Here is a 16,178-nt window from a genome sequence, read left to right as displayed (position 1 = left end):
CACCGGGTCAACTTGTGCAGGTTGTAGTCCACCTCTCTGAACTACTTTGGTCAATGACTTCTCCATTCGACGGAGAAACTCAGACAGTGCTTCACCGGAGTCTGAAGTCTGAACGCAAAATACAAATCTTCACCGGATTCTGAAGTCCCAAAAACACTTTCAAGCGCAACAAGGTACTCAGATGCACTAGCATCACCATTAGACAATCTAACTGCCTTGATAATTTCAAGGGCAGGACCCTTTAAGCTTTCCACAATGCGCTTACGCTTCTCTTTTTCAGCGCAATCACTTTCTGCTATCATCAACTTAGCTTGCTCTATCCAATTCTCCATAGTTTCCTCTCCCGCCGGGGTAGGCACCACCCCTGAGAAAACACGCAGTCGCTTGTAAGCAGTGGAATCACTAGAATGCTTCGTTGTCTTTTCCAGGAGCTCACCAACTGCACGAATCACTGCTTCAGGAGAACTAGTGGGAAAAGGGGAAAGCAAAGCTTGAACATCAGTCATGGATTTGCCTTCATCTTGTAGAAGTTTTCTGAGTTTTTGCTGAAAAATCATCAGGACCAGACTCTTTGTCTCTGACAACCACAATCTTCCATGGAGGATCTCCATCCCTAGGTAATACCTCAGTAGGGACTCGAGAAGGATCAATCTTTTCACGACATTCACACAGCACCAGCAAACTTGTTTTAGACGGACCTTCTTTCGAAGAACGAACACGTACTCTGCCAAATATTTTCACAGTTTCAATTGTGCTCTCAATAAAGGCTATGGCAGCATTAGCTGGAACATCCAACAACAGTAATGCATGATCGGGCTGAACCAATGCATCGTTACACCAATCCAGCAGCTCTTGTTGCAAAGCAGAACTGTTTCCTAATTCCATTTATTTATTTATTTTTCACTCCAGATCAAAGACAGCAATGCAAGTTCAACTTAGCACTCTCTGGAGCATCAGCAACGTTAACAGGAAGGAAGTTACAGCAAAGGATCCCAGCGGTGCCTCCAATTTGTGTAGCGCCCCCTAGGCCTATCTCCTGGTACTAAAGGGCGTTTCTGGGTTCTTAACTTAATCCCAGTAAAATGTATGTAATATATAGAATATTTGCTGACAACCTGTTTAACTGTCTGTTTGTGTAACTTTACATGTGCTTTGAATAACCAATAAACTTTTAAACTACAACCCTGTGTACTTACTTTTGTGTAAATGACTTAAACCATATTCACATGAAATATTATTTACATATTAAATCTATTACCCAATGATATCTTTCACTAAATAAATACTCAGGACTCAGTTATTAAAATGTTAAATAAAAATAGGGTTTACTGAATAAATAAAATATTAAACTCACCAAAAGAATGAATTCTTACAATAAACAAAAAATAAAATAACAAATAAGACACAATATGTATAAATGAAGAAAAGTATTCAACAAATACTCACTTATTGAATAAAATTAAATCACCTCAAACCTCAAGTTTTAATTATCCTCAAAATGTAAAAGAAATCAAAATGTTACAACGTACTTCAATACCTCAAAAATGTAGTAAGAGCTTAGAAACTTGTAGGCTACATTAGCCTCACTTTAGCTAACATTCAACAGTAAGCTAAAATACAGTACATAACACATCAACATGAAACATACACGCGGGCCCACGCTCACACACACACTACACGTGATTCACCCACCCCAGTCCTAGCCGGCAAAAGAGCTAAAATATAACAATTAACCGTTGCAGGCCTGGAGCGTTGCTTGTGTTCGGCGTGGCCAATAAACAAAATGACCCCTTCACTCCCTTTGGAGCAAGGAAAAAAAAACAATTAAAGATACCTTAATCCCAAATGAAGTTCATCCGTCGAATTACCACACCGTCACAGGCAGGCAGTCTCTCACACGCAATGTCCATGGACTGGAAATCACTCACACGACAGACTTCCTCTTGGCGGCGAAATGTTAGCTTTGGCAAAACGTCAATAACTACAAAGTGTTCGGTTTTCAAGTTCACAATTCAGTCCGAATGTGTGCACAAACACAGCCAAAGTCCAACTGGAAACTATACAACGTTTGTCACGTTCTATTTTAATGTCCAAACACTAAAAACACGGAGCGATTTCTCGAAGCAACTTCTGCTCAGCTATATCGTCTCTCTTCCTCTTTTTTTTTTTCCCGGTTGTTCACCTTTCACCTCACGTCATTCCATGCATACCAAACGTCATATATTATTATTTTTTTTTACTACCAAACATCAAAATATTACATGTTACATTACACATGTTTTCACTTTACCAATGAAATTCTTTAAACAAAACCCTTAAAATAAAATTTAAACACATATTTAAAACAAACAATTGTATAACAAAAATACAGCTCCCATAATCCCTTTCACTTACCCTAAATGAATAGAATGGAGATGAACTACAATAAATTTGTTTCTTGAGCTTACTTCTAAATTCTAAATTTTGTATATCTTTAAGATAATTTCTTTAGTTCTAATGTATAATTATGAACCTTAATTAATCTAAATTATTTAGCACTTAGATAACTTAAATGCTTTTTAGCACTGGGCTACATAATATTAGCACTTTCTCAATCACTTCAATCTATGGAGGGTGAGCCTTCTATCCAAAATATAGGTGATGCTTCATTGCAACCATTTGCATTCATGTCAAGAGAGTTGGGTAGATTAATGTCGACTCTTACGCAAGCACACTGTCAAGTTTGACTGGCACAGTCTCCATTATCAGAAACTTGTAGGAAAACACTACGTGAGCTTCCAGTAATACCAGGACAGCTGTTTACCCAGCTGCACAGGAAACCCTGGAGCGTAGTGTTCAGATGAATAAGACCAGACAGGAGCTAGAAAGCTTAAGAAGAGCACCACCATCTCAGGCTAGACAAGAATCTAGGGGAAGATACCCAGTGCGTTTTCAACTGTTAGTTCATTCTGGAACTGCCCAAAGGAACCAAACAAGGCAATTAGAACGGCCTGCTCAGTACTCTAGAGCTCGAGGTCAACAGTTTAATCAGATGTCTAGGGGGAGAGCACCAGGTCAGCGCCCCCCCCAGATACACTAAAGGTCAGGCTCGTAGAGCATGATATATCTGGCCCAGCCGTCGGACGTTTTTCACACCAGCAGCTCAATTTTTGGAAAAAAACCACCCTAGACCCATGGGTCATAGCATCGTTATCTCATGGGTACAAGCTGCAATTCCAACGACGGGCCCCTTTTTTCAACAGGGTCAAGATGACCACTGTCAGAGACCCCAACGACGCAATTATGTTGGCACAACAAATAATAGAGCTCCTAGGAAAGGAAGATATAGAGCCAGTAGAACGGTCAGCATGGCTAAGTGGATTTTATTCAATCTACTATATAATTCCAGAAAGAAAGAAAGATGGAGGTGTTCGACCTATTCTCGACCTTCGGGAACTGAATCAGTTCTTGAAAGTTTTGCCATTTCACATGCTATGCACATTGGATGTCCTTCAGACAATCAACCCACAGCAATGGTTCACCACGATAGATCTGAAGGATGCCTACTTTCATGTGCCAATTGCACCACAACACAGACAATTTCTCCGCTTTGCATTTCAGGGTCAGGTCTACCAGTTTCGTGTTCTGCCATTTGGCCTGTCTCTGTCCCCGTGAGTGTTCACGAGGTGTATATTGCAGCGTTATCTCCAATTCAAGCTCGGGGGTACAGTTGCTACCCTATCTGGATGACTAGCTCCTTTGTGCACCATCTCGGGAGCAAGCAATAGAACAGACCAGTCTTCTGATATCTCATGTGACACATCTGGGCCTCAAAGTGAACTTCAACAAGAGCTAGTTAGTTCCATATCAGTTGGGGAAGTTCATAGGTATAGTACTGGACTCGAAATTGATGAAAGCCTCATCATCACCTCAGAGAGTGAACAACATCATGCTCCTCCTTCAATGTTTCTGGATGCATGTCAAGCTTCTATTCAAATGTGTGCTCAGGTTGATGGGCATGTTAGCAGCGACAGTGGCGGTGATTCCACTGGGTCTGCTTTGGCTAAGTCCTTATCAGAGATGGGTGAACAGTCTGCGCCTGAAACCCACATGGCACAAGAGAAGACAGGTCAAAATTACAGAAGGATGCCTTCTTACCTTGAGACAATGGAGAAGGAGATCATTTCTGATGAAAGGAGTAGCTCTGGGGGTGATTCCGTCTCGCCGAGAAATAGTTCAAACCGATGCATCACTGACTGGGTGGGGGGCAGTGTGGCAACACAGAACGATCAGGGGAAACTGGAATTGCGATCAAACATCGAGAAACATAAATGTTTTGGAGTTGAAAGCAGTGCAGCTAGCTCTGGAGCACTTTGGACTGGCATTACTAAATCATCATGTTCTCATAAGGACAGACAATACTTCAGTGGTATATCATATCACATCAGGGCGGCACAATGTCCAGTCGCTTGCTGAAGTTGACATGGGACCTTCTGACATGGGCTTTCCCTCGATTAGCAAGCATCAGAGCGATGTATGTACCGGGAGTTTCGAATGTGGTGGCAGATTTCTTGTCCTGTCACAGACCTTTACCGGGAGAGTGGAGACTCAATCCGGAAGTAGTTCAGATGATTTGGCATCGATTTGGCAGAGCAAATGTGGATCTCACAAGATGGTAATCATACTGAGCTTCTCTGCCCAGTGAGAGCACTGAAGGGTTATCTGAAAGCAACAGAAAATCTGCGGCATTCAGACCAACTTTTCATATGCTATGGTGGACCAAAGAAGGGGTAGCCTCTGTCAAAACAGAGGCTGTCGCACTGGGTGGTAGAAGTAATTATCCAGGCATATAAGGTCAATAATCTTAATGTGCAAGCTGGGGTAAGGTGTCATTCAACAAGAAGCATCTCAACATCTTGGGCAGCACTTAAAGGTGTTCCTCTGTGGGATATTTGTGCAGCTGCTAATTGGCCGTCTGCTGATACCTTTTCTAGATACTACAGAGTTAATGTGGCGACCTCTGATACTATGGAGAGAGCAGTTCTGCTGGGATCCTCAACTACTGATTAGGTAGGATTAGCCTCCTTGTGACTTTGTTGTTATGAGTCATCCAGTGTGAAGCACTGCCTCTGGCGGTCAGTAAGAACGAAATAGAACGAGAGTTACGCATGTAACTGTGTTTCTATGAGTTCTGGATGACCGCCAGAGAACGCTGTCACTCGGAGTCTGGGCGAGAAGATTCCGTAGAGACAGTTTGCCAGATGTCACGGGATTAAATAGGGGAGATCTCCATGACATTCTGGGTCATGTGATGACTCTGTTGTTATTAGACTCAACCTGTGCATGAGCAAGAGAGATAATATTCGGTGTGAAGCACTGCCTCTGGCGGTCATCCAGAACTCATAGAACCACAGTTACATGCGTAACTCTTGTTTTCCAACCGTAAAGGCTGCTGCTGTGTAATTTGCCCCCAACTAAGCATTTACAGAATCTAGGGGAAGCATTTAAATAATCCTGTGAATGCACTTAAAGAATGCAGAATTGAATCGTTAATCGAACAGAATCGAAATTAATTGTGAATTGAATCAAACTGAATCGTTCTTAATTTGCAAAAATCGTTCTGAATGAAACCTATGAATCATGAATCGAATCAATTGGATGTCTACCCAAAGATTCACTACACTAGTCCATAGAGTATAGAATTTAACTAAAAAACATCCTTAATGTAGCTTTAATGATAAGTTAAGTTCAGATAGATCAGATTAAGCTTGTAGTTGTAGTTTTCTCCTGCAGGTGGCACTCTCTACATCAGCAGCTCTGTGTTCCATGAGTCTCTGCTCCAGTCAACAGAAGATCACAATCCTCTCTTCATTCACATGTGAACTGACTAGAACTGAGTCAAACATCAGCACACACTCAATACACACAGCTGCATGTAGACCTGATTCTGCTTTACTCTGAATAAAACTGTCCTGAGCATTTCATTAATACAGTAAAGATACTGTTTTATGTGATCTGCAAGAGAATCTGTGAAGTCATTTGCATAACTAGTCATTTTACTTCACTGAAAAAGAAATCCTGTCCACTTGTTGCTTCTAAAACAAGATTTTTTGCACTTTTTTTTAGAAAATGAGCCTGATAACTGTTCTTTCTTTCTCTTAGTTTCTCTTGTTTCAGAGGTATTGTTGTGCAAACTAACAGCATGTGTCTTCCCCCATAAGAAGAAACTTCCTCTTTCCTCAGTGAAGCGGTCAGCGGTTTCCTCGTGTGTCAGTCCAGTGTGAGTCTCGCCGTGAAGACGCTTGTCTTGATGAGAGCCAGAACACAGACGATCTGAAGCAGCGTCACACTCTTCTGCTGGGATTGAGTTCTTCTGAAACTGGACTTTAGAGAAATGATGCTCATCTTTGGACTGATGCTGCTGCTGCTGCTGCTGCTGCTGCAAACTGCTGCATGTGAGTCACTTTCACATCAAACTCTTATGATGCTGATCAATCAGATCAATCTCTGAAATAAAAACATTTGAGTTGTAATATTACATTAAGAGTCTTCAGAGATCTAGTCACAGTGTTTTTCTGAGCTTTTTAAACAGTTTGTATCAGTGGAGTATTATAAAATGTGAGAGGAAGTGAGCGTTTCTTCATGTTCATTGTGCTAAAAAGTTTGTATTTTTTTATTTTATATAGTAGTTTTGTAAATGTATTAAATTTTTTACATTTGTTTTTTACTAGCCTATATTGAGGATTGATAAAATGATGTCTCTTCATTAAATATGATATGAGAAATATCAAAACGCTATTAATAAAGAGAGAACTGTCACAGTGTAATAGGATTCAACAAATAAGTGCAGGACAAAGACAAGTTCTGCATTATAAAAATGTCACGTTGACATGCATAAAGCCATTTAGAAAATAAAACTATGCAGACTGTGAATGCATGAGTTTCATTTGAATAAAATTAACATTAAGATGAATGAGAGCATAAAGACATTGTTGAGACATTCCAGTGTTCAACATTTTTAATTAAAGTAAATGTTTGATTATAACAGATATTTTGAATCACACTCTAATTTGAGTTCAGTCTGTGCAAGGACAGGATTATGTTCAGTGTCCTGTTAATTATAACAGTATTAAAGGGATAGTTCACCCAAAAAAGAAAATTCTGTCATTAATTTTTCACCCTCATGTCGTTCCAAACCCGTAAGACCTTCGTTCATCTTCGAAATGCAAATAAATATATTTTTGAAGAAATCTGAGAGCTTTCTGTCCCTCTTTAGACAGCAATGTAATTACCACAATCAAGGCAAGAAACACAGTAAGGACATGTTAAACAGTCCATGTGACATCAGTGGTGCAACCATAACTTCACAAGGCTACAAGAATACTTTTCTTTTGCGCAGAGAAAACAAAAATAACTTTATTCTACAATGTACTCCTCCGCATCACCCTGCCTCTGTTTTGAAGAGTATCACAATGTATGCTCGTGATTTTCCTGCATTTAACTATCCCTTCAAGTCAGGAGACACACAAATGATACAAATCTGTGTTTATTGTGAAGATGAGTGTAAGCAGCTATGTTTACGACTTATATTAGCTGAGGGATGCTGGACGGTGCTTGTTAATGGACACACACCACTGGTTTATTATTAACTGAAGGTTAAAATGCGCACAGATGTAGATTTATGTTTCCACACAAACAGTCAATAAATCCACATTTCCAGTCCTTCACCTGTACAAATTTCCTACTTGCTTATATAACCCAGTGTAACTGTGCACCCTGTTATCCCTCCTGTTATCTGAGGGAAGTTTCCTGCCTGTACTGTATTATGTAACTAATTACCCAAGAATGACCTCTACTGGACACCTGCATGTAAAAGTTTAAAGTAAAGATAAAATGGTTCTGACAATGAGCATTATTGAGATGAACTGAGATCAGATCAATAATTGGTTTGATGTGTTTCTTCAGTTGAACTTTAATTCTGTGAATGTTTGTGTAATTTATGTCTGATTTAAATTCATGATGTCCTAAAATTGTGGAACATTTTTGTGTGTTTTGTTCTTCAGGTCTGGAGTTAAACTGCAGTTTTGATCGTTCTGATCCCTGTTATGCAGCTCTGGAACACAAACTCAATCTAATGATTGTGCAGGACGCTAGTAAATATGACCTGAAGGTAAAAAAGAGAATAAACAACAACACAGCAGATGATCCAGTTTGTAGAGTAAAGAATGACAGGATGAGGATGAGTCAGTGTGATCTTTATAATAACAGACCTGAAGTGACAGTCATTAATGGGACTGTGATAATAAACCGTGTGATCAGAGCAGATTCAGGGAATTACAGATTAACTCTCTCTGGCTTAAATGGCACAGAAACATCTAGAGATCTTCAAGTGATTGTTGAAGGTACAGAAACTCTCTCATCAGACTCATAACAATCTCATGTTCTCCAAAGATCTCACTCTCATACCAATGAATTAGTTGAATCTCTGTGAAGGTTTTTATTGCAGTTCATTACTGAATATCTGGAAGAATTTAGTCAACAGCATCTTCACTTTCTTTGCACTGAGTCTGCAACTATTTAAAAAAAAAAAAAAATACCAGCATGTTGCTAACTGTGTACTGCATACTGCTTTTAAAAAAACTGACATGTGAAAGCATTTCAAACAGTCATTTGCTACGCTGTTGTCACATGACTGACTTACACTATCATATCAGATATAAATTTTGTTTAGAAATGTTTTGACTGACTCATTTACATAATATCAAGTAATAGTCATGTGACTGTGATATGTCCCTCCCTCCAGCTCCTATTGGCTCAGTAGAAGTGTCAATCATCTGGTCCTCCAGTGGGGTGATGAGGGTGTTCTGCTCCTCTGAGGGGGATCAGCTCCTCTACAGCTGGACTCTGAATGGAGGTCCACTGATGGATGGAAACAGCAGCATTGATCTGGATGAGGGAACTGATGGAGACATCAGCTGCAGCGTGAAGAACCACGTCAGTCACTCACAGAAGACCATTAGACTCAAACCCTGTCCTGGTGAGATTTTAATACATGAATGTCTAGATACATATAGAAACCAGAGCAACTAATAATGCAAGTCTCTTAATTCTTGAAAAGCATCACTAGTTTGTTTCAGCTTGATCTCAGCAGTGAATTGTGTTGATGTGTTTCAGAGAGAAAGCAGATGATTCTGTGCTGATGTTTTATTTCAGGATCAGCTACTGCGGCTGTGACCTCTAGTTTGACCTCTGCAGTGACCAGCAGCACACAGACATCAGAATGTGGTACAAGTTTAACAAACACACTCCTGGAAACATGAAGGATTTTGTTTTGTGTCTAATTCTTGTTGTTTAGTGTGTTCAGTGTTTCTGGTGTGTGTTGTGGTCCGGTGTCTTCAGCTGATGGTTCTGTTGGGTCTGTTAGGAGCCTTTCACATCTACATGAGACACACGTCAGGTGAGAGACATTCATCATCATCATTATGGATTTGACATGCAAATATTAAGAGTGTGAAGATGATGATGATGATGATGATGATGATGATGATGTGATGCTTTTAGGAAAGAAACAGGAAGATCAGAAAGTGAGGATGAGAAGATTGAGAGAAGGACATGAACACACAGCAGAAGATTCATGAGAGCAGCAGCAGATCATCACATCTATGAGAAATAACTTCATAATCTCACAGATTCTCACATCAATCCAGCTTTCAGCTGCCAACAGCAGATCTTATAATATAAACCCAAGAGATGAATTAAAAACAGGAGATAAGAATTAAACCAGATTTTCTACAGTTATGGTTATGAAGATTATTTCTGTTTTGTAATAGATTTAATGCTTATATTACTTATGTGTCTTCACACTGAATGAACTAGCAGTACTTTTATTTCATTACATGAAACCCCTTCTGATCATCACTGATAAAACTTTTATTTCTCTGAATCAGATCTGTCACATTGTGTTTATTTTCATATTTCTGCTCTTGCTCTTTAACTTTATTCTTTTATGGTTGATTTCTTTTATTTACAGATCTGTTTAGATGTTTTATCTGTTTGAAGATCTTGATCTGTTTCTCAGTTTTGTAGTGTTTGTTGTTTTGTTGTCTGTGGTTTGGTTTTTTTTGTGTTTTTTGGATTTTTATTGAATTTTTTGCATTTTTCTTCACAAGATATCATAGAAGACTGCTAAACATGCCCTTCTTTAGACATTGTAAATGGGGTCATTGCTGAATTTGTTTTTTTTTGAGTTAAATGTGAAAATAAAACGCTTTAAAATGAAACAGTATTTGCAGTCAATAAGTCGCTCATACAATTTTTATATTTTAACACAGTCAATTAACACTTTATCCAACAGAAAGCATACATTAATTTAAGCATAAGAACACACAAATAAAAACAATAAATCCAGACAGAAATCAAATGATTTTTATCAAATAAGTTCAGCTGTAACTCTTGTTTCCTCCTGCAGATGTCACTCATAACAAAGAAAGTGTGTTTGGTGTTTGATGGCAAACTTTAAAGGGGTCATATGATGCTTTTTTAAAGATCATTATTTTGTGTATTTGGTGTGACAGAATATGTTGACATGCTTTATTGTTCAAAAAACACATTCTTTTTCAAATACTGTACATTATTGTAGGTCCTCTATGGCCCGCCTCTCTTAAATGCATCGTTTTTTACAAAGTCCCTCCTTCTGACAAGCGCAGTCTGCTCTGATTGGCCAACTGATACAGTGCATTGTGATTGGCCGAACACCGCAAGCACTCGTCAGAAATGTAACGCCCCTTTCCATAATTGCGAGCTTCAACTTTCAAAATAAATGTAAAGTCAGTTAATAATGTCCTTAGTTTTACCATCAGTTCAAGCCTGAAAGAGTAACAGAGTCACGTGACAGACACAGTGATGAAGCTCGTATGTGTTTGCAGTACACAAACCACGGACGGTTAAGACAGCTGACTCTGTGATGTGACCCTGTCTCTCTCTTTCTCACACACACAAAACACACGACGTGCAAAACTCCGCATTTGAACAGTCAACACCAAATACTTAAACTAATATCAAAACATACTTACAGTAGCTGATTCAGAAGCACCAGACTGTCGTAGCAAAGTCTGAATTACCTCCTCTCCTACTGTAGGTTTGTGAAACGGTTGTCCATAAAATGCGCTGCTGTTCTGTTGTAAGTAATCTTAAAGATTCCTAAATGCATCTACTTTCAGAAAGCCTAATAAAGTGCTTTTGCTTTCTCCTAGATACACACAGTATCTCCCTGACATGACTGCTTCAACAGTAACGCTAATCTTCCCACATAGTGATGTAGAGATGTGGGGGCGTGTTAGAACGAGCCATTTTAGGGGGGCGTGGCAGAGTCTTTGATTTTTTGGGGAGTGTTTTTTTGGGTTTTTTAGTTTGGTTTTTGTTGATTTACAGATCTTCTTCATGCACCAAGAGCTTGTAACACTCCAAAGAGAAAGGAAAAAATGAAATCGCATCATATGACACCTTTAAGTCCATAGTAGGGGTGTAACGATTCACTTGTGTTATCTACTGCGGTCAAACTATCTGCGCTTCAAGTTCATTGCGCGTCTACTCAGCGATGTGTGGCAGATTAAGGTGCGAGCTGTTAAAGGCGCTACCGTCTTCTTTAGTAAATCCTCCTTCGGTTGTCATATTTATTCATATTCGTATTCATATTCATATTCACAGCCTTCTATTTAAGTTTTCACCATTTATTTTACTATAATTATGTGTTTTTATGTATTTTTGGGTTCAAAGCTGTATACTTTTTCCTTGTTTTATGTGGAATGCTGCTAAATTAATGCATAATTTGGATTGTGTTTTGTACAACTGTTGGATTGTGTGCATGTTATCATTCAATCTGTACCTGCTATTGTATGGTGTATCCTGCTTATTTGGAGAAAATCAACATAAAGTGAGGGGGAAAAATTATTTAAAAAAAAAGACATAACCAAACTGTTTTCATGTCATTTCACTGTTTCATTATTTAATAACTGCATCAAAAAATAAAGAACAAAATAAACAAAAATAAAAATAAATAAATTGTTTTAGTTGTCCATATAGTTGTCCATATATACCACTGTGGTGATTTTCATATCATTTTCCTCTATCATTATTTAATAATTGCAGGCCAAAATCATGAAAAATGCCATCTTTCTTACTATACACTCAAAAAACTAATTTGTTTTAACAATTTTTTTTTTCCATTGGGCTTTAACAAGCACTAATAAAGTTGAAACCACTTTCTTCACTTTAAGTCTCCATTTGAGTGTTTGTAACACAAAGTATAAGAAACATTTAGCCAACAAAATAGGCTCTTGAGAAAACAGATCCATAATAATGCTTGTAGGACTTTAACGCCCTTTCTGTATTTAAACTTCTTAAAAATTAAGCCATTTTAACACCACCCTTTTCGGGAATTTGTAAAGTGACAAAGTGACAAAAAAAAAGTGACAAAGTGAACTGACATACAGCCAAGTATGGTGACCTATACTCAGAATTCATGCTCTGCATTTAACACATCCAAAGTGCACACACAGCAGTGAACACACACACACCGTGAACACACACCCGGAGCAGTTGGCAGCCATTTATGCTGCGGCGCCCTGGGAAAAGTAAACCTTGGCCTGACACACAAAAATCAACAACATTCTAACATAAACATGAATGAACATAAAATAAAGCAAACAATTGTGAGTGCAACGATTTGAGCTGTAAAATAATAATAATAAAGAGATGCAATACTATATATATATATATAAACTTGCAGCAGCTTGCTTTGATTATATCACATGAAAATTTTGATAATTCTAAATTACCAGTGTAGCCATGTTGCATTACATCTGAAAATAAGAAAATATTTGTAAGTGTGTAACAACTGCTTCTACTCACTTGCTCAGCACCCTGTTTAAAGGAACTGTGCCATGAATAACAGTTGTCTAAAAAGAGTTTCTATCTAACTACAAATGTGCATCTTCCTGAAGTACACCAGTCCTGTTCAAGCTCAATTACAGTAGCATGTTTTGAAGGAACTGTGGCCAAAAAATAATGTCCATATACATAATGAAGTGCATTTTGTTTAACTTTTCTGTCTTTTTCAAGCTTACTTACTCCAAAAGCTTGTTTTTTTTTTTTTTTTTTTTTTTTTTTTTTTTTAAGAGCTGTGCCTTGGATGACAATCTCTGTCCATTTAGATTTAGGAAGATCTTCTGCATGACTTCAAAAGTGCATTTGAGCTCTGGTGAGTAGCTCATGTACAAACAGTACATCAGCCCAAATAACAGAGCACAAGCCTGCGCAATGCTACTTCCACACCTTCAATTAGGACACCAGTGTTCTGTGGGTCATCGTCAGGCAGTGCTCCCTCCTTCAGTATGACATACACTCCCATCAGTTTGCTCCTTGGTACTTTGTGACTCAATGTCTGAATCCTGTGGGACGACATGAAAGATTACAAACAAAAATGAGCTCAGATATTTATTACAAGAATTGCACACTTATACACTGGCCACTATATAATGTACATCTGTAAAGTAAACTTCAATTCAATACAGGAGCGCTGCTGTGAATTCTACATTTACAAGGTTATAACGACTTGCTGAGTTTCATATATTTATAACTATAACCCCTGAATAAAACCATGCATACCTATTCAATCATAACTTTAACTGCAATTTGTAAGGACATTTCAAATATATGGTCATCTGCATGTGCATCATAGATTTAACTTGACAATTTTTGCATAATGTTTTCAATAAGCTGGGTAGCATAAGCTGGTGTGGCATTTTGAAACTATGTTTGAAAAGACAGAAATGTCTAGTTATTCAACATTAAAAGTAATAGCATTGAAGCAAGCATTAAATTGCGACAAAAATGCACCTATTGTAGCAGATATACTGTACTAACGTTAAGGTGAAACTCTTATCGATGAAGAAACAGTATTTAACCTAACACATGTGCTTCTAGCCTGGGAAAATAAGTCTGCTTAGAAACATCGCCACAGTGTCTAATAACTCATGTCTAAAATGCCACAGTACTAATTGCAAACAGGTACATATCAAGTACTTACCTATGGCAAGCCATTTTAACATTTAAAACTTAGTTTTGACTATCCATAAATATAATTTCGGATAGTCATAATTGTAATTCCAGATATCTATATTGCAATTATGACTCGTCGTAATTGGAATTAAGATATCTACAATGTGATTATGACTAGTCATGATATGCATTGACGATAAATACAAAGTCATTTTGACTAGTCATAATACACATTCCAGATATCTACAATGCTATTACGACTAGTCATAATCTTCCATTGACTTCCATTGAAAAATATTTCCGGATATCTTCAATTGAGTTTTGACTAGTCGTAATTCCAATTCAAGATATCTTTAAATATGATTTGATTAGTCAAAATGCAATTTGAGATATCTTTAATTCCAAATTTTTAAAGATATCCAAAATACATTTGTAGATATCTGCAATTTGTTTATGATTAGTCAAATTACAGTTGTAGATATCTTAAATTGGAATTTTGACTATAGGCAAATCATGTTTAAAGATATCTTGAATTGGAATTATGACTATTCAAAACCCATTTAAAGATATCTGCAATTTAATTATGGATATTCCAATCAGATTTTTGACTAGGAAGAATTATATTTAGAGATATTTGCATTTAGCTTTGTGACTAGGCATAATTGCAGTGTAGATATCTGGAATTAACAATTTGATTAGTCAAAATACATTTGTAGATATCTACAATGTGCATGCAAATACACATTTGTTAAGCCCCACCATAAACATTTTATTTAACCAATCCTATCTTGGAAACTGTTGTCATCTGCAATTTTGTCTAAGAGTTGTATAATAAAGGTCCTGCATCTTTGGGTGATTTTAAACTGTTTTATACAGAAGTAATTCAAAAGTATGGAAATAAAAATGGAGCTGGAGCATGTGTAAAAGTGGTAGTCTATACAGAGAGGACTTAAATAGGCTTTTGTCTTGTTTTATATTGTAATGTTGAGACGTGTGTGCTGTGGATTAAATTTTGTTAGCCTCTATTTACAAACGAACACATGCATAAGCCTCATGTCAGCCATTGCAACATTTGATATAATGTTAAAAGAATCAGTGTCTATTTACACTAAGTGCAAGTCTGCCTTGTTGTCAGAGACTACTTACACTATTGCCCACCAATATGTGATTGGGATAGTAAACACTGATAAATGATGCCAAGCCAGCATCAGTGGATTAGTTGTTAAAGTGTGTGCTTTTTGACGCAATCAACCCGAGTTTGCATCCGCCTTTTGCCAAAAAAAATTTTCTCCTTTTTCAAATCTCATATCGTATCGGAAAGGCGTTTATTTTCAATAAAAATCAAGAAAATATTTAAAAAGTTGAAAATAAATATTGGGTAGGGTTAGGGTAGGTGTAGGGAGGGCTTTATTGTCCCAGTAAGGTGGCATCCATTTAAAAATTTGAATTAAAAGGATAATTTACACTCATTACGTTATTATTGCGTACTGTTTTATAAAGTACTACAATACTGAGATGCAGATAATTGCCACTATTTGAAATAAGTAGTATAAATAGCAGAAAATCTTGCTATTTTAACATAGTGTAAATACACTCACCTAAAGGATTATTAGGAACACCTGTTCAATTTCTCATTAATGCAATTATCTAATCAACCAATCACATGGCAATTGCTTCGATGCATTTAGGGGTGTGGTCCTGGTCAAGACAATCCCCTGAACTCCAAACTGAATGTCAGAATGGGAAAGAAAGTTGATTTAAGCAATTTTGGTGGTGGCATGGTTGTTGGTGCCAGACGGGCCGGTCTGAGTATTTCACAATCTGCTCAGTTACTGGGATTTTCACGCACAACCATTTCTAGGGTTTACAAAGAATGGTGTGAAAAGGGAATGAAAGAAAAACATACAGTATGCGGCAGTCCTGTGGGCGAAAATGCCTTGTTGATGCTAGAGGTCAGAGGAGAATGGGCTGACTGAATCAAGCTGATAGAAGAGCAACTTTGAAATAACCACTCGATACAACCGAGGTATGCAGCAAAGCATTTGTGAAGCCACAACACGCACAACCTTGAGGCGGATGGGCTACAACAGCAGAAGAGCCCACCGGGTACCACGCATCTCCACTACAGATAGGAAAAAGAG

General features: G+C 37.8%; 1 protein-coding gene across 3 annotated transcripts in view; it reads left to right on the top strand.

Moving 5' to 3' along the window:
- LOC109101046 overlaps nt 1–16,178 on the top strand; it is a 139,999-nt gene that overhangs the window by 107,470 nt on the left and 16,351 nt on the right. The window contains exons 1-2 of one of the 3 annotated variants that reach the window (XM_042738682.1): nt 7,958–8,381; nt 8,783–8,856. The exons of 1 other annotated variant lie outside the window; for it this stretch is intronic. In XM_042738682.1, the coding sequence (XP_042594616.1) occupies nt 8,114–8,381; nt 8,783–8,856 (342 nt within the window). In that variant the 5' untranslated portion in view covers nt 7,958–8,113. Of the gene's footprint in view, nt 1–7,957; nt 8,382–8,782; nt 8,857–16,178 lie in introns of those variants that run through there. One more of the 3 variants, XM_042738683.1, reaches the window with a different exon arrangement.

Source organism: Cyprinus carpio, chromosome B14, assembly GCF_018340385.1.
Source record: "Cyprinus carpio isolate SPL01 chromosome B14, ASM1834038v1, whole genome shotgun sequence".
NCBI lineage: Eukaryota > Metazoa > Chordata > Actinopteri > Cypriniformes > Cyprinidae > Cyprinus > Cyprinus carpio.
This window is presented reverse-complemented; position numbering and strand designations above follow the sequence as displayed.